The sequence below is a fragment of the Fusarium vanettenii genome (genome assembly GCF_000151355.1).
Source record: "Fusarium vanettenii 77-13-4 chromosome 1 genomic scaffold NECHAsca_1_chr1_3_0, whole genome shotgun sequence".
Lineage (NCBI taxonomy): Eukaryota > Fungi > Ascomycota > Sordariomycetes > Hypocreales > Nectriaceae > Fusarium > Fusarium vanettenii.
In genome coordinates, this window is record NW_003315881.1 from 3,431,855 (window position 1) to 3,451,028 (window position 19,174).

Consider the following 19,174-nt stretch of genomic DNA (forward strand, 5'->3'; position numbering starts at 1 on the left):
TGATGACGAGCACCACCAACAAGAGCAGGAACAGCAATTGAGTCCTAGAACAAAGAAACGAACAGACACCATTTATTTACCAATTATTTATTGCCAACACACTTTAAAGTCGTGGCTAAGCCACCTTTTCCCACACTCATCTTAATCCAACACCACGCCGCTTCAGGCCTGGTTCGCGGCTGGGCACCTGGGCTATTAGTGACCAGCTGACGAACAAACAACACTGCCCCCAAGAGACAAACGCAAACGAGCGGCGCATTGCATCCTCAAAGAGCCTGAGCTACCAATAACTGCCTTGCGTATAGCGTGTTAGGCAAACTTACGTATGAGGCAATTTTCCATTAACATGGTAGATACATCTAGCCCATGTCACAGTTACTGAAATCCGAGTGGGAGGTGTACATGGCATGGGGACAGGGAATCCTCATAGCCACTTTAAATTGCCTGACAAACTATCTAACAAGGACAATCCATGTTTGTGTCCCTTGAACATCCTCCCAAATCCATAGCAGTCATATGCTACCATATGTCCGTTGTGCTTCTCAACCACTCTCACCTGTGATAGAGTGCAGCCGCTGGCAGCTTGGCTTAGCTGCCCCAAGCACTAGCCTCGTTCTCATCAGGATAAAAGAATGCCACTACACTGATGATGATATACACCGCACAGAGCAGGGCACCCTCAAGGTAGTTGCTTCTGCCATCAAGGACCAGGAAGTTGACAATAAACGCCGACACAAAGAGACAAACAGTCTCAAACAGCGTAAAGTACAATGTCATTTCGCGGTCCATGATCCAGCCGAGAATAACAACCAGTGGGGTGATGAAGATGGCGATTTGGATCGAGCTGCCAACAGCCACACCAATAGCCAGATCCATCTTGTTCTTCATAGCCACTGTGATGGCTGTGACGTGTTCCGCAGCGTTGCCCACAATGGGCAGGATGATGAGACCGATGAAGATTTCTCCCACCGATGAGGTGCTCACGACCTCCTCAATAGAGTCAACCAGGAACTCAGCACAAACCGCAACCAGAGCCGTAGAGAGGAGGAGAAGAACAACCGAGCCGATCTGGGAAAGATGCTCTTCATCATCCTCCCGATCAGCTTTCTGAGCGCCAGCGGCATTCAAGGCCATTAACGGAACCTGGGATGGCAGCATGGCACCGGGAGGGCGGAACTGCTGACCCAGGCGGTCAGGAAGTGAGTTGGTACGGCGGATACCATAGCGAACGCGGGGAACAGGACCAGAAGGGGCGGGAGGCAAAACACCTGGCTCTGGCTTCTCAGTGAAGACAGTGGGTGCCAGGTTCTTGACGGAGATTCCTCTAAGGGGGAAGGGTCTTCGGTCACCAGTTGATGAGCTGGGTTCTGCCTCGTTCTGAACAGCGAAATCGACACGGCGAGGTTCACCCTCACCGCGATTTTGCGCACCAGCCTCGGGCTGCTTGTTCCATGATTGCGTTCCATCACCACCCTTTTCAGCGTCGTGATCGTGCCTCTTGTTCTTACGGTGTCTATGTCGGCGATGGCGACGACGCCTGTGAGAACGACGTGGCTCCTCTTCTTCGTCGACGGCTTGCTCACTCCCTTCATAAGAAGGGAATCGGGGGATCCGGTGCCTGGAAGCTGATGGTTCAGAAACCTCTTCACCAGGGGTAGTGTTGGTAGTGGTGAAAGAACCTGCGTGAGTGGCTCTGGTGTTGGCAGTGTCGGCGGAAGCGTTGCTAGATCTTCGACGGCGTCCACCACGAAGAACCTTCTTCATCCTCTTGCGGACGGTACCGTGGGAGGAGTCAGAGTCAGAAGAGTCTGAGCTGGATGATGAGCTGTCGTCCGAGCTAGACGAATCCAACCAACCAGCAGCAGGACCAGGGGTCGATTCAGCATCGACAATGTGCTGAGGTGTAGACTCATACATATAGGCGTGAGACTTGAGTTGGAACAGGAGGTAGATGATATAGACGAGAAGGAGGATCTAATGCCATGTTAGGAGAGTCATCCACAGAGAAGTAACGGTCGAACTTACCACACTCGTTCCGCGACTAATCTTGAGAGATTGGGCATCAGCAAGCTTTGGGTCATTGAATGACGCATGGAAAGCTGTCTGGATGAATTGTTAGCACATTGCGACTATGTATAGGTACTCCATATCACAACTTACGGGCAAAACCAAGCTGATGACACTGAGACTGAGCAAACAAGCACTCATCTGTGTGACCGTGCTGTTGTAAATCTAAATGACACGGTTAGTAACAAGAGCATCAACGAGAGATGAGGCGACAAACCTGCTCTCGGTAGCGTAGACCACCAAGGAAGAAACCCATGCCAAGGATAAGCAGTAGGTTGGCCAAGATCGAACCCAAGAGGGAAGCCTGGACAATTCGAATCTCATTCTAAGACTGGTTAGTATCCAGGTAACTTCAAGAAACTGCCAAGTAAATCGTACCTTGACCAGAGCGATGCTGTGGAAAAGAAGAAATACATGTTAGCCATCAGATCAACGCAAGAGTGGCTATACCATAGCCCATTTGAGCTCTAGTAGCCTTTGCCATAGATTTGGGATATTAACGTACATACTATGATAAAGTTAGCATTCATTGTATCAAAAATGAAGAGGATGGTAGACTCACAAGATGATCAGTTCAACAGCATTACCGAACGTGACGTTCAGCAGTGCGCCAAGAGCATCTCCCATCTTCTGCGCCACAGACTCGGTTGCAAAAGCAAGTAGTCCGGCGAGAGGGATGATAGCAATGGCATTCATGGCAAAGACGACACCGCCATGGATGCCGTCAACCTGGGAGACGGCAATGCCGACGGGTACAAAGATGAGCAGGACATTAAGCCAGCTGTAAGTGACGGCCAGCCAGGCATTGCGGCGGATCTCGTCGATAAGGGTGCCCTTTTTGGCGGTATTTGTGTTTTCTTCAGATGGCTCCCCGGCCTTGGGTGTCGGCTCTACGACAGACCCCGACCGTGGAGCCTGAGAAGATGTATGAGATGGGATGTGCCCAGGGGGCATCTTGAGCTCGGAGGAGCCATCTTGGTTCGTGGAGTGGCCGTCGACGGCAGCTTGGTCTGCACGAGGGACGCCATGGAGGTTATCCGATCGAGTCTTTTCGTCAAAGTCGTTGCGGTGAGGCTGCTGGCTCAAGCCAAGAGTGTTTCCGCCTTCAGGAGCCGTGGATGAAGGAGGCAAGAATCCATGCGCTGCGGGTTGTGCACCAGAGCGACTGCCATCTATATTGGGGGATTCAGAGGAGGCTTCCTTCATCGAACAGGCTTTTATCTTGAAATGTGCACGAGAGTACAGGATCTGTCTGTCTATCTGCTTTCTTTCTTGATAGGGAGTGTCTTAGGGATCTTGAGAAAAGGTCGAGAGACGGTTGTAAGTGAAGAAGAGGTGAATGGCCAAGAGGCCAAGGCCTTGGCTTTAAGGCGGCATCGGGAATGGAGCGGGTCTCACCTTCCTCGAGCAGCTCCAAGTTTCCCAGATCGGGGATGACGCTCTTTCCGCAATGAGGTGGGGTGGCGTCAGTGGAGAAGCACCCACTGAAACGGGCCCAGAGGCGCAATGATGTCGTCTACCAGCGCTGAGGCAGCCCGCTAAAACATGGATGATTACAGTGGAGTTGGCGATTGATTGGCCAGTCTTCCAGGGGAGTGATCAAGTGAGGCTGTGTGCCCCAGGCGATTCCCGAGACTCCATCTCTCAAAGAATCTGGACTCTTCTGGAGGCGAGTCGTCCAGTGACTCTTTGCGCAGTCATTCTATCATCTTTCCACGTGAGCATCACGCTTTGATTATTGTTGAGAGCCCCGAAATCAACAGAGTCGTAACAAAGCACAAGGCCTGTGCTCTCAAGCCCCATGTTCAATGCGGCGGTCCAGCAAACAGGCTACTGGGGGCGCTCAACGACGACGCAGCTGGCCACGCGCTACATCAACAAGCTTATCGGTCAGAATCCCCCGTTCAATTCGGATCTTGCGTGCCGAGTTTGGCTTGGCATGGCCGGCTCCTCGTGGCGTTGTTGGTCACATAGAGACGGGAATATGGCGTTGATTACGCAGTGCTAGAGCCGCCTTGCTTTGTCTCGTCCGTCAGAGGCAAGGGATCGACAGGGACCTTTACCAGCCATCATTGTCGCATTCCTGTGGCTGTTGAGACCACCAACTTGGCCAGGAGGATCCAGACTTCACGGCACAGTTACAGGAAATGTCGCTAATTATCGGACCAACAAGTTTCGGGTTTTGGCAAAACGCTCTAAAGACTCTATTCTAACGTTGCTTCATCACCAAAGTGACGTAGCCCGACCAAGTCGCATCAGATCAACCATCGTGACCGCGACCAGGTGGGAACGGACTAAACGCAAATCCGAGCCGAATATTGAATAAGCCGGCCGGATTCGAACATGGCGCTCTGAGCGGCCCGGCCGTGGGCTCGGCCCCATCTCCATCTCGTTGTTCGAATTACCCCGAGTTCTCCACTCACTCGCCATCCATGCATCTGATACTCTACAACGATGAGACCTCTGTCCGCCTGCGTAGCCTGCCGGTACGTTTCTGGGACTTACAGCTGTTGGATGAGAGCCTGACGAGACGTTCCTAGTGATCGCCGCAAGAAATGTGACCGGGCTCCTCAGTCGATACGCTGTAGCCTCTGCGTCAAGAGGGGCCTTGAATGTAGCTTTGAGAACACCCCCGAAATACCTGACAATCCTATCGAATATGCTTCACCTGCCATCTTGAACGACCCAGACTTGTCCGAGGAACTGGTCGACCTCTACTTTCGTCACGGAAACATCGCTTTTCCCTGTCTGTTTCATTGGCCATCATTCAAAGCCTCTGTTAGAGATGGGTCAGTCCCCAGAATCTTATTTCTAGGAGCTGTTGGCCTTGCGGCTCGTTTCTCGTCACACCCCATGTTTGTGGATACCAACCCCTGGGAACGAGGCCGTCCCTATGCAAAGGAGGCTGAGAAGCTACTCGACTTGCACGACACCTCAATAACGACCATTCAAGCATGCGTGCTGTTAGCGTGCATCTGCGTGGCTGAAGGAGAGGCCGTCACAGAATCTGTATACTACGCCATTGCTTGTCGAATGGCCATGGTAATGGACCTACCAAACGCTCCTGTCAAGACGGCCATTGAGCGCGAAGTCAACAACAGAGGTGCGTGGGCTTTGCTGAATGTGAGTATTATGTCAACACGACTGAACTGTCATTGATAGTCTGGTGGTCTCTTGTTACCAGCGATACCTGGCTGTCGGCGGCCTTTTGTCTCCCCAGAGCGATAAAACCACGGCAAGATGTTCCCTTACCGATAGGAGAGTTGACCTTCGCTCGACTTCAACTACATGACCTCGCAGACGATGAACAGGTCCTGGCTGCTCTATCGTCTGAATCCGCAGAATACTCCTTTCCAGTACTCGCTCATATGATCAAACTCAACCAGATCCTATACGAGATCAACTCCTACTGTGCGACAGTAGTAGCCGAGGAGATCCAACAAGAGTCAATGTGGAACACTATACACAAGCTCTCTGCTTCCCTGGACCGATGGTATTCTGACTTACCGATGCTATTACGGTACAGTCAAGATAATCTCCAGCACTGGACGAACCAGGGGCTCGGTCCCAAGTTCATATGCCTTCACATCAACTATAACAACGCCTCGCAACGCCTGTTCTACCAGTTCCTCCAACTCAGCCAGGTATCGGATGAGACGGGCAGCACAGCCATTCCGACGCAGCTATACGCCGAGAGGTGCAAGCGACACGCCGGGGATCTGTGCGACCTCATCTCACACGCCAAGTCCCGCCCCGAGACGGACGTCTACTACTCCCTCGCGGGCCACATACTCGTCATCGCATCTACGGTTCAGCTTCATACCTTGCTATTCGGTATGGACGAGAACGAGATCCAGCTGGCCAAGCGCAGGCTTGAGCGCAACTTTGAGATGCTGACCGACATATACACGTACTGGCCCATCGTCTACACGTCCTTTAGCAGACTAAAGGCGTTCCATAACGCCTGCCTGAACAGCAAGGACAGCTCATTCCGGCTCGACAGGTGGATGCTTCAGTTTATCCTCGAGTTCTCGAAGCCGGTGGACGAGAAGGATATGAGTGCCCGTGATCTGGAGAGGGATCTGTGGCCTCTTGACCAACTACGGTATCTCTTTGAGTCGTAACGGAAGACATCAAGAGAAAAGATTAAGTCCATTCATTGCAAAGCACCAACTGTCGTTGTTGACAATAGTTATACTGGCAGTTGAAGATGTGTCCTAGATACCAGCCCCCAGTATGGTTGTTGGTTGAACCATCTATTTATTTGACACACCGAGGATCTATATCCCTGCTCGATCATGCCACGCTATCAACCATGAATTCATCTTTCATCACTCATCAAATCTATCTTCGTCACACCCAAAGTCATCATCCTCAAACCATGGAAAGCTCAGCATCCCAACCAGCCGTACCCCAGCACTCAGGCCGCTACCAAACAATTCAAATCCACCTCGTCGGCGCTCGCTACGCCGGGCAGAGAGCGCTAGTATACCGGATATGCTTGCAGGAGTACGTTGACGACGTCCCCTATGACCCAACGGGTGATGATAGTGGCCGCAAGATGGTGATGGCTCAGCAGGGTCCAGTGATACTGAACTTTGATCCCATCAAATCTGACGGTGCATATACCCTCACCTTGGTCAAGGCACTAGCTGCACGCTCAGATGCTCTGATATGTGTCTATTCTGTCGCGGATCGCTCCAGCTTTGAGTACGTACAAGCGTTGTGCAGAGACATTCCGGTGCCTCCTTCACCAGAGGGGCCAGTCATCTTTGTGGCGGTAAGCAAGACGGATCTGCCAGATTGGGAGGTGTCGCTAGATGAGGGGAGAGAGCTGAGTTCAAGCATCGGTGCTGAGTTTCTCATCACATCAGCCAAGACGGGTGCCGGTTGTGGTGATGATGACGTTGCAGCGTTGGTGGATCACATATACACGAACAAGGCCAGAGCAGAGGAAGAAAGGAACGCGAGGGCAGCAAACCAGCCCCGTGATGAAATGGCCAGGAGTGTTGCTGAGAAATCCAAGGTTCACTTGATGGTTGAGCGAGTCGTTGAGCGCTTCAAGAGGTTGAGGGATAGGCAAGATCCCAACCAAGAGAATTCCACCTCATATACCACTCCTCCAGTCAGGTCAAGACCAAGACATGAGACCCAAGGTTGAGCAGAAACTAAGAGGGGAAATACATTCCCCAGAATCAGATACCATAGATATATCTCACCATACAACAAGCTAAGCAATCATTACAAAGATATCGTGAGTGGCGTTTTAACTAGAAGCCTGTTAAGTCATATGAGCCCGAGACGAACTATCTACAACCAACAAACGATTCATCCAAACCAAGAACCGAACCAAAAAACTCCCCAAAGCTAATATAAAGACCTAGCCATAATTGCAAATACAAAAAAGTCGGTCTGCAAAACCACAGGCAACTCAAGCTTTCCGCTACAGTTAATTTCTACATAGATCCGTCTTCTCTGGTCCTTATAGCTATGTCTAGGTATGATATATGGCGACTCCATTTACCACGGCGTCTTCAAATACACCTTCCACCTCGTGAATGCAAACCACTTTGTCGATCCATCAAACAGTTGGATCGATCCCCCCTTGACTTCGCTCCAGCGCTAATGCCTGCAAGACAACCTTGAGATGCGTTTATAGAGACAGACAAATAAAAAAAGCAAACCCCTTCTTCCTCTTTCTTTCTTTCTTCTTTCTCGGCCGAGATCCAGGTATCACAAGGTCAACCAGCCCGTGTCCTGCTCTCATCTGCCAATCATGACCAACAGCCTTTCCGTACCGAAATGTATGTAGGAGAGTGTAACCATCCGGGACCACCACCTGATCTCAATCAATCTCGTACGAATCCCTTTGCGCCATGATGTGAGTGCGTGCGTGAAAAGGACCAACTCCGGGCGGCCTCTGAGTTGCTAACGGGCATCATCGAGAGCCCTCGGTTTCGTCCCTCATTACTGATATGTATGTGTGGTGATGTGCGTGTGTGCGTCCCGGCAAAAACAAATAGGTAGACAATGACAATTATAGCATCCAACAGCGAACATTGGTGCGACCAACTTCCACACAAGAGATTCCCAAACTGAGACGAAACGCCGTAAACTCCGGGTGCTTATCGCATGCTTTGTTCACCGCTCTTCGCCACCTCGAGCCTTTCCGCGCCTCCTGAAGAAGTCCATGACTCGCTTCGCGGCTCCGCTGCTCCCTTCGTGTCCTCGGTAATCGGCCCCCTCGTAGGCGTCGGCGAATCGCTTGTGGTTCTTGTGAAGTACCCCGCCACGCTCTCCACGGCTGCTACCCGCGCGTCCATCGAAGGTTTCGGATTCCGAAAAGTCGGCCTGGTAAGGTCGAGATCGTGGTTCCGTCGGTGGGCGGCGCATATCCACTGACGACTCAGACCCCGTGTTTAGATGAGCACCGGCCTGCATGTAGGGTGGGATGGCGCTGGGCCTTCTGGCATCCTGTGTTGTAGATCCGTAGCGGTGATGGTAGACGGGGCTCGAGTGAGCAGTGTCTTGGGCGGGGACCTGCTCGTAAGGGGCGTCAAAGTAAGGCTCGCTGTGTCGAGGCTCGTCATGGGCGCTGTATCCACGGATCTGCTCGTTTCGGGGGTTCTGGATAGGCAGGTCCTGTTGCGACTCAGCCTCCGAGGCTGTTACGCTTCCATGGTCCTTACCACCACCAAGACCCAGTTTAGAAGACAGAGCTGGTGGCACCAGAGAGAATCGCCGACGCTCCGGCTTCTCACCTGAACCTTGGGAGCCGTGGATGCTGCCACTGCGCTTCTTGCCAAGTCCAAGAGAAAAGGATCGTCGAGATGCTCTTGAATCAACCGAGGGTCTGGGGCCAGCTTCCTCACCAGGCATATTGGTGTTGGACAAGCTGACGGGAGGGTACTTTCTTGACTTGTCGGCGGGCTGTTCCGATCGCTTCTTACCACGACCTCCAAAGATAGATCCGCTGCGGCCCATAATCTTGTTGCCAAGATCGCCAAGAGTGTTGGACCGCTTGTGGCCCCTTCCTTCACGCTTCGTCTCATTCTGGAAGGCCGACATCTTCATAACCTTGGGAGGAACGCTTCCAACTGTCTTGGCCACGTTCTCCTCGTCCTCTGGGTTCGAAGGCTGATGGATTCGGCCCTGAGCATTGGTGTCGGCAAGTGTTGGGGGCACCGGTTGTCCGTAGGTGGTGCGAGATTGCAGACCCATAGAAGCGGAGGACTTCATAGAGCCACCAGTCTGTGGCCTGGCTGTGGCACTAATTCCAGTCATGAACGCGTTGTCCGAGGTGGCGCGAGTGTCGCGGCTCGGTCTCGCGGGAGCGGCAGCAGCGTTCTTGTGAGCGCTCTGAGGCCGCCTGGACTGTGTTGCCCGGGCCGCAATCTCCTTTGCCACTGGAGGCTCTCGAGGTAGTGGCTTCTCAGTAGAGACCTCGGGGGCGGGCGCCTGTGTAAGAGATCGAGAGCTGGGTTTGGCGGGCGCGGCATCGGCGCCACGCTGTGTCTGCGTGGTGGGAGCCACGTACTCGACCTGAACAGTCCGTCGCTTGGCATCCTTGGGCGTGCGGTGCCCAGACTCGGACTCGGGGTCGATGTTTCCGTGGGTCTTGGCCAGTCCTCCAACAACGGGAGGATGAGACTGCTTGTGCTTGGCGGCCTCGCGGACCGACGAGCTTCTGGCGATAGTCGGAGCCTCTGCATAATCGTCCGGTGCACCGGAGCCAGAATTCGGAACATCGGAAGGTAATGTCGTCGAGCTGGTGATGAACTCCACTAGGTTCGCATATTCGCTGAGCCAGCTGTGTCGAGCCACTTCGAAGAGGTCCGCCCTCTTACGGGGGTTGGGAACGAGGATACGGCGAAGGAGATCTCGAGCGTGTGGGGTGACATACTCGGGGAACGTCAGAGGAGTAGTCACGATATACTTGTAGAGAAGGTTAATGTTGTCGCCTTCAGGGTTGGCGGGATCGTCATCGAAGGGGAGGTAGCCAGCGAGCATCGCGTACTAATGTCAAGTTAGCCCCAACCATCATGAGCAACTATTCGTATTCGACGTACCAGAATGACACCACAACTCCAGACATCCACCTTGCGTCCGGTGTAGAGGGAGTCGCTGACAACAAGCTCGGGAGCTGCGTAGCAAGGGCTACCGCAACTTGTCTGCATGAGATCACCCTTCCTGGTTCCGTTGCGCTTGACGCGGTCCAGGCCCATTCGTTTCACGAATTCCCTGTCGGTGAGATTGAGCTCCTCCTCCTCGGTGAGATCCTCATTCGCATCGAAAGTATTGGCAAAGCCAAAGTCGGTAATAATGATGTTGCGGTTGCGATCCAGGAGCAGGTTCTCCAGTTTCAGATCTCGGTGAACAATTCCCTTCTTGTGAAGGTAGCCGACACCCGAGACAAGTTGGGCAAACAAACGGCGGGCCGCATTGTCTTTCAGGTATCGGTGGTTAAGGATGTAGTCGAACAGCTCGCCTCCAGATGCATACTCGAGAATGATACCAATGTGTCTCTCTGTCTCGACCTTGTCGATCAGGCGCACGATATTAGGGTGCTGGACACCACGCAGAATGGCAACTTCTCGGTAGATCTTGGCGAATCGAGACGGGTTACTGCCAACACTGTCCCTTTTAATAAGCTTAATAGCAACCTGTGGCGAATCGTCAGCCAATTAAAAAATAAAATAAAAAGCAAAGCGTGACAATGCGAACTCACCTGAACGCTGCTGTCTTGCTTCCAGCCTAGCTTGACCTTGCCAAACTCTCCCTCGCCGATGGTGTTTCCCAGGATAAAGTCGCCAAATTTCGTAGTGCCCTTGTTGCTTCGGCTGTGATCGTGACGACTCCGTTGCCCTCGTCGTTCCTCGTTGTGGTCGCCAGTCGCGACTACAGGAGGCGGCGCAGCATCGTCGTCGTCCTGGTTTGTGGCATGATTCCGATCCCTGCCATTTGGATCTTGGGCAGCTGCAATGGCTTTGGTTAGGTTGTCAGTGGCTTCGTGGACAGGTCTCGAGGGCGTACTGTGGGCGGATCGGATGGGAATCGCGGTCGTGGCGTTCTTGCCATCTCTGCTGGCGGCTCGGGCAGCGGCGTCAGCCTTGCTGCTTCGGTGTCCATTTTCTGCGGCAGCGCCGTGATCACCATGGGAACCGGATCGAAATGCATCGTTTTGTCCTCGTCGAGGGGAGTTGGTCATCTTCTCATTGGAGTATTGTGTCCTTCGCGAACCGCCGCTCTGGTTGTTGGACGAAGTCCTTGGAGGAGCAACGGGAGGCATGTTGCCGTGCCGATCAGAGGCGGACGGCTCCTGTTCGTTGGGCGCTGAGGGAGCGGTGACGGGAGAACCAAAACCGGGACCTAGATGATAAGCAGGTGAAGGTGCACTGTCGCTCGTTTTGCGTGAAGGAGGTCGTCGCGAAGATGGAGAAGCGGTCGCGGTCTGCTGGGCATTGTACGCCTGGCCAGAAGGGGATGAGTGCGAGGACCTGTACTGGCGGCTGGACGGTGTGGCCAAGGGAGACGAGGCCAGAGCGGTGTGTTGATGGGGGGCCGTTTGCAGGGCAGCCGACGACATCTTCCACGCCCAAACGCGTCAAAATGTCGAGTTGGAGAAAACCGTTGATGGTGTTGTGAGGACGGTGTCAACGGCGTAAGCGAGTAGAGAGTTTTTGGTAGTGGCGCTCGAAAAAATCCAGGCGGGCGACGCGAATATGCAGGTCGAGATACCTGGCAGTTTCAGACCACGAGTTTTCGGGGGGGAGCGCAGTGCCGGGGGTGGATTGACGCGGTTGGCGAATCGAGAAGCTCCAGGGAGCAGCAGCTGTAAGCGACCAGCACGGGGGGGGACGACGTTTCAAAATTGGATTAATGAGCCCGACAGTCTCGACTATCTCATGGTGCGCGCGGGCAGAATCTCGGTCGACGACGTGCGATTTATCGATTCGTTCGGCTTGGGCTTGGACTTGGACTTGGGCTGACTTGGTGCAGTCCCCGTCTGGCGTGCGTATCCGGCGGGACGAACCCAATAACAGAGGTGCAGCTTTCGGCGCAAGGGCAGATTGGGATTGGGGGGCGGCCGATGCTGGATGCGTTGGCAGTTGGGCCGGTATTGTGTTTTTTGTTGTTGTTGCGGTTGCTTTTGGTACCAGGCTTGTATGGGGTTGCTGCAGCTGCTAATTAACTCCCTTTTTTTTTTATGGAGGCGACAGGCGACGGAGGGGAGTGGACAGGTGAAGGAGGCTGGGAGAGACCAAGATCAACACCCAATACACAACACTCAACGCGAACGCGCAACAACCGAAACGCCAAGTGAGGAAAAGGTGAGGATGGGAGAGAGGAGGGATCGCCAGGAACGGGCGAGGCTGAGGAAGTAGGTAGGTTAAGAGGAGATGATGGGCACGAGTCAATAAAAAACGGGCGACGCGAGAAACCTAGGCTCTGGACGAGCCAGCTGCGGATGGGGTGAGGATCCGAGTTTGAGTTGGGGCCGCGCGCGCTCAAAGGGTGGAGGGTGGTGGAGGAGGAGGAGAGTGAAGGTGTCGAAGGGGAATGGAACCAGCCGATTGAAGGAGACGGGAAGCTGAACCTACGACCTGGACCTAAGGTACGTACTGTCTACAAATGGATCTCAGGGACATGGTATTGGAAGCGCAGGGCAGCAGAAACAGCCCTGGGATCAGTGGACAACAGAACCTAGACATGGAAGCAAGCACAGGCGCAAAGCAAAGCAGCACGCAGCACATCCCCATCCCCATCCCAATCCTTGAGACCAGACTCAAAGACTCGGGCGCCAGCGCGAAATTGACGAGATGAGACCCGGCTTGGGCTGCAGTTGTGGAGCCCCATCCGCCGGCGTCCTGGCTCCATCCATCGCTACAGTACATACAGCGGGCGGGTACCTCGAATGGATATCCACTCAGCAACGGCCCTTGACTCGGAGGCGCGCCTCCAAGTGACCTTCTCTTCTCTTTCTTTTTCGGGGTCCTCTGCTAGCGGGTGACAATCTTTCCATCGGTCAACCTGCCCTTCATGGATCACGATGCAAGGAGTGGGAGGGCGATGATGGATGAGGAAGGGGTCCCGTTCTGGTTGCCGCTCTCTCTCTGGCTCAGGTACCGCTACCCCTGAATCTAGCGCCCTGCTCCGGCGGGTACCTGGAAGCTGTCGTTCCTGCAGGTACAGTGTACCGGGGGCGCCCGAAATGGCCTGTAAGGTCATCCATCCCTCTCGCGATGGATGGATGGATGGATCCATCAGACAGACACAGCCAAGATGCTGTTTGTGCAAGACTCTCAACGGGTTTGTGTACCTAGACAATGCAGATCGGAGGGTCCGAGTCGAGGTCCGAGACACACACTCTCTCAGAAAACCCATGGATGATTCAGTTCATTCAGCACGTCCCCGGGCAGACACATTGCACTCGACGCATTGTCAATGGATGCATTAGATGTTGTTGTGAATGACGACGATGACAATAGCCGTCATGATGGGCCAAGGTGATCGGGCCTCTACTGGAAATTACCCCATGCAATGCCATTCATTCATCGCCCGGCGCGCCAAACTCAATGCCCCCGTGCCAAATACATACCTCGTCAGTTCAAAGATTGGATATCATGCTCCCAACCTCCGTCACCGAGCGAGTCGCCCTAGGCCAATAATCAATGCCTGCCTGCGTCGGTCGGCCAGTGCTCGCACCATCTCGTCGGTCCTCCCTGGACTTGGATTCGGGTGGTTCTCCGCAATTTCGAGATATGTATTGGAGGCGAAGCTAGTTGATATGTCTGGAGCTAGTCTTCCGTCATTCATCCTCCATTGTTGGTCCCATGTCTCTGGAATTGGTCTTGGGCCTATTAATACGTCGGGAGACGCCTTGAACTCAATGGCCACTCGATATTGTGTCACGAATGCCTCCTAGGCTATCAAGGGCTTGGATATTACGCCGCCTCTCTGAGGGAGAAGACAGCCGCGCTAACACGGCTAGAAGCACCAGCCTGGTATCCAATGTCAAAACAACAGTCGTCGGGCAGGCATTGACCAGTAATCTTAGAAGTGGGCTTCTCGAAGGGGTGGCTCGGCGGGTGCTCACACGGTGGTGGTCTCAGCTCTCTCTTGACCTTGCGCTCTGGCCTCCGCTCCGTCCATCAACACAACACAAAACAACACGGTAAAGCTTGCAGCACACGGCGCGGGATAAAAGATCCATCCAAATGCTCGGTCACACCGTAAAGGGTAGAGATGCCCTGTGCTCAAGGGAAAGGAGGGAGGACATTGAAGCCCTCGAGGTTGCTGAGCGCGTCTGACCTGACGTGTAACGTCGCGCCGTTTCTCTGATATAGCCCAGCCCGCGCCTATTATTACCCTCAATTATCGCCCTCTACACCATCTTTGATGATCTCCAATTCCATTATACGGGACCAAGAAACAGCGAGCGCGTCTCCCGTCCCGTCTCGCCTAAGAGGCCCGGCCGTCCTCTTGGTATCCGACCCTCGGGTTCACGAGGGGTTTCTCGGGCAATCTCTCTCCGTTTCCGCGGCCGGGCGAACCCTCGAGCTTCAAGATGAGAGGCGAGAGAGAGAAAGCATGCAGCCGGCCGTGGTGGTTCCCACTTCTTTCGAGAAGCTCGGGTAGAAGAAGCAATGAAGCAAACGAACGGGGCCTTGGAGCGTGCGCGTGCACAAGCGCCGGTAACTGGCATGATTCTCTCCTGTGGCCAGATTCGCTCGTCGTTGATGGTCCATCGAACCATTCCAAAGAAAGGAAAGAAAAGAGATCAGTTTCTTCACCAAGAAGCCCCGTGACCCAAGACAAAGTGATGTGATGCTTGTCCCTCCTGTCAGATCGACACCATCATCGTTTGGCTTCCTCTACATATTCCAGGTTGCATTGGAACCTTGTTTCCTCTGGCCGAGATGTGAGTTGAGAGCCAGGGTTCAGGGTTAAGCACGACAACCTCATCCCTACATGGAGGGGACAGCCTCGATGCCGCTTTGCTCGTTGGAGAAGCTGGCAGCTACAGTGAGCCATTGACGGATCCTGCATTCGTGCATGTGTAATTACCACGATTGCTTTTCCTGGAAAGAGACGTGGCAGACCAGACCAACCCTCATGTGCCATGTCACTCAAGAAGTTCAGTGATCTTCATCGCTAAACCGACCTCCATCTCGCTGCAGCATGCCCAACCTCTGGTGAGCGAGTTACTCTGCTGCCTCAAATGGTTAAATGCCCGGCCTCCCTTGCTTAGGTCCAGGATCAGCAGTATGCGCCTCTTACATGAAGGTCTTTCATCGACAGGGTTCGGAGTCGCTTGTTTATTACCCCAGACCAGCAGCCTTGAAGTTTGCGTATACGGCAACTATCCGTATACAGACAGCTATTGTAGTCGTCACGACTTTCAACTCCAAGAAACTCATTTACTCTCAATACAAATGTCTCTTCCTTATGCCTGCCCTGGCTTCTAGCCATCCATCCCGAGACAGGGCTGTCCCTCTTTTTCCAGAGACTTCTGAAACACCCTAATTTCCATCTCCGATTCTCCCACACTTATAGCGGCAGCCCCACGGACACCTTGTGCAACATCAAGATGGAATATGACGCTGTGTTGATGACCTAGAAGTGGTGTGCAGACAACATCCAAGGCACAACGTACGCAATCGTGTCCTCATGCAAGACTTTCCAAGATCCTGCGCGTGTCGTGGCCGCTCTACGCGTCGTGGTCGTTGCACCAAGACGATGCGCGCAGCCAGCCAGCCAGCATTAAACGCCGGAGATGAGCTGCATTTCAACGAAACAGGGATCGTCCGCGGGCCTTTGAGCCTGGCAGGGTTGACCCGTAAACTTGCCCAGTCGTTTCAGACGTCATCTCCCGGCGTCGCCGTCTCTAAGAAACAAGCACAACCATAACCACCGCCGAGCGAGCGACCGGCCTGTCAAGGCCATCTCAAGCCTCACCGGCGCGCGTCCCCTCTACCGGACGGACGCCAAGGGGCTCCATTCTCACGTCCACCGGCCGCGAAGCCGGCCATCACAGACTCATCACCAAACTGAGCCGCCCCCGTTGAAACGTGGCCGTGGGTTGAGCTGACACGATGGATATCTCACTTAAGAACCCGACTTCGCCCGTCTCACCAGAAGCCATCGTTGTTTTTTGTTGTTTTTTTTACTTTTCACTCAGGATTGTGACTTCTCAGCTGCGCCTCTCACTTACATACATGCTCGCTCAGGTTGGATTTGTTCATGTCATAGCCCTCATAATCCAGCTGCATTGAAACGCGACACGTCTATCCCGGCCGGATGATGGACCTGAAGTCATACCGACAACCAATGAGACCTCTCCATGATCGATTCACTCTTGCTTGCATCTTGGATCTCACTCGCGTTACGGATGTTCCGCGATTGCGTTGCATGGCATCAACCGTTCCTCTCCAGGGCTCAACTGACCCCTGATCGTAGCCCTTCTCTAGCATCCCCACCCACGATTGATGTGTCACTTGATAACACGCCCGCAATGAGAGCTGACTCCCGTCTCCTGCGTCCAGAGCTCATTATCGAGCTCACCCTCATCTGCCGAATCTCCGCGGTGGATGGTCCGCGCCTGATCTCCGTCCTCTGCCGGACGAGCGCACATCCACGACAGGGGCACCTGCACAAGCCCCGGTGAACTCACTCAGTAGATGCAGCACATAACTTGTAATCGTGTTTTGCTTTTCTGGTCGAGATTGGCCTAATGCGAGCATGTATGTATGCTTCGCACCAAGTTCATGCGTTGTCGACTTCGGCACTTCCATTACATTAGAGCCGCTTCCGCTATCCAACTTATACGCCGAATCGGTAGATGAGGTTACTTGGTGTCGAACTCTCATTGATATGCCGCCCGTAGTTCCCTTTAGCGGCGAATTAAACCAATGCGCCACCTCTATGCTATACTCAAAGCTTGATATTGATGTTGTAGGCGTCCAATGCTAAAGCAACGCCAGTGATAGTTGACATGTACGCCACCAAAATGCCAATTGTTGCAGCCGGACTAGCATCCAGCGTCTTGACAGTCATGTTGACCAAGCCAGTCAGGAGGTTAGCCACCAAGAAAACAGCCAGACCGTTGCGGTTATAGGCTCGTATCACACGGCTAGTGGCCTTTTCATAAGCCTCCTTCTCGGTCTTGGCATCTTGCGCATTATAGAACGCAGGGAAGAAAGCAGTGTCGACAATGGCGAACCCAGCAAGTTGCAGAGTGTTGAACGCAACAACCCAAAGGACGTAGGGAAGGTTCGCTAGACGTCGTGAAACCGTTAGGCCAAATCCGTAATGGTAGTTTGTGGAAAGCAAGTAGAGTCCTGTCCAGACACCTCCCCAGACAACCATGGTCATTAGGAGTGTGTTCCTCTGAGCTCCTGGGCTGGCGGTGCTCCTTGGAGGGATGTTTCGGGGGATGACAAACATGCCCGTATCCTGGCCGGCAAGGAAGATGGCAAGATATCCAATGAAACTAAAGATTCCCTCTCGGTTCATGGAAATCAGGTCTGTCCTTGGCGCGGTGAGAACGTAGGCTTTCAGGTTGGTAGTCTCAAGCAAAACCTGATAACTGATACCGACCAGCAGCGACAAGGCTGCAAAAGAAGGGATCCATCTGAGGGCTGCTTGGAAGATGGCAACAAATGGAGGCAGGAAACCAAGCGTGAAGAAGAAGTTCCAGTGCACACCATACTCTGTGACATGTTCGGCGTAGTCCAGGCCCTTGACGCTGAGCAGTCGGATCACACCCAGAACCAATAGCGGGATAGAATGGCGCATCGAGTGAATGATCCGATGAATCAGGGGCGTCGCCCGTCCTGTAGTGCGGCCTACAGCTTTCTCCCGCAGCACGGGACGAGCTGCGACGAGACCTCCTGAGAAGACAAAGGATCCAACACCCAGATCCATCAGGGATGTGCCCCACGTCTCAACTTTGGCAAACCGCCTGGGGAACAAACGGAAGTCGACAGCCAGGATTGCGACGCAGGTGACAATCATCATGCAGCCCCGGAAGTTTGTCAGGAACGGCTTGGTCGAGAGGACGTCGAGCTGTCCCGAGCTACCCTTGGACCGCGCATTAGGCGGGACCTTAAGCTTCTTCTTTCGGTTGATCGAGTTCGGCGGGAGCGTAAAGATGAGGATGGCGGGCACGATCAGAAGGAGGTTTAGCAGGACCGGTGTGCCCGCGTATAGCGTCGTGGAGAGGAGGATGGCGCCGACATTGAGGAGGAAATCGACGGCAAATGCGAGGACGGTATACTGCTCAAAGAAGGACTGGCGGGCTTGGAGGACGGACCAGAGGATTATGGCGACCTGAAACAACAACTTAGTTCCTTTTCCGCACGGCGGGAAATGACTGGGGAGGGACAAACAGCGGCAACGGATGTGACATAGTTGATCTCTGCGACGGAGCCGCCTGAGAGGTTGGACACAAAGTCCTCCTTTCGCTGCTTGTAGCTGGCGGAATCAGACATGACCAGCTGCAGTGACTTGTCAGGTCTCAATACATGCTAATGTTTCAAGCTACGTCAAGCAGAGAGGAACAGTGTGAGTGGGAAGAATGCGTTGACGACACCTGTCAAAGTCGTCAAAGTGGAAGCTCAGCCTCGCTGGTGATACCATGTCACCGGGACCAGGCTACAACTCCTATACCCGACCAATAGGACGCGACCACCCACGCGGCTAACCTATCACGTGGACCCAGCGCCAACCACAGAATGTCAGTTATCGAAAACCTCAGTTCAGCTCCCCAAAACACAGGCTTCGACTCAATCAAGTGATCCGGCCCAATAGTTTGGGTGCCCAAGATCCGGTTTCTCGACGCCTCCTTCAGGCCTCCGTGTCTCTGAGGCCAACCAGGAGCAGGCTCGTCGCAGCGGACGCAGGCGTCTCGGCACCTAGAGCAAGCCGCATTTCTTTGTTCTCTTCACAGTGGCAAACACGCGCTTCCTACTCGTGAAAGCAATCCCGCCCAGCGCCCAGAGGGGCTTACTCCCTCCTTTGTGACGAGCCGCCTACCGAGCTTGGAGGTTGTTGGGAGGTGTGCATCCGTCAGGGTTTTTTTCTTCTTTTTCCCTTTGAGAGCCAA

The 19,174-nt window shown here is 53.7% G+C and overlaps 2 protein-coding genes across 2 annotated transcripts; both read right to left on the reverse strand.

Annotated features, from left to right (window-relative positions):
• Positions 1-588: 588 nt before the first annotated feature.
• NECHADRAFT_31235 (uncharacterized protein) lies at positions 589-11,653 on the reverse strand (the record flags this gene model as incomplete). Its single annotated transcript, XM_003054481.1, has 12 exons — positions 589-1,974; positions 2,026-2,103; positions 2,161-2,232; positions 2,285-2,392; positions 2,446-2,461; positions 2,630-3,027; positions 3,091-3,327; positions 4,363-4,658; positions 5,704-5,795; positions 8,213-10,083; positions 10,137-10,730; positions 10,796-11,653. 12 exons carry the CDS (start codon positions 11,651-11,653, stop codon positions 589-591), a joined length of 6,006 nt encoding a protein of 2,001 aa, XP_003054527.1.
• A 4,525-nt stretch (positions 11,654-16,178) lies between these two features.
• Positions 16,179-18,560, reverse strand: NECHADRAFT_65855 (uncharacterized protein; the record flags this gene model as incomplete). The annotated part of the gene is made up of 2 exons (XM_003054482.1): positions 16,179-18,399; positions 18,459-18,560. The coding sequence occupies 2 exons, from the start codon at positions 18,558-18,560 to the stop codon at positions 17,002-17,004; spliced, it is 1,500 nt and encodes a 499-aa protein (XP_003054528.1). The 3' UTR covers positions 16,179-17,001.
• Between the last annotated feature and the right edge of the window lie 614 nt (positions 18,561-19,174).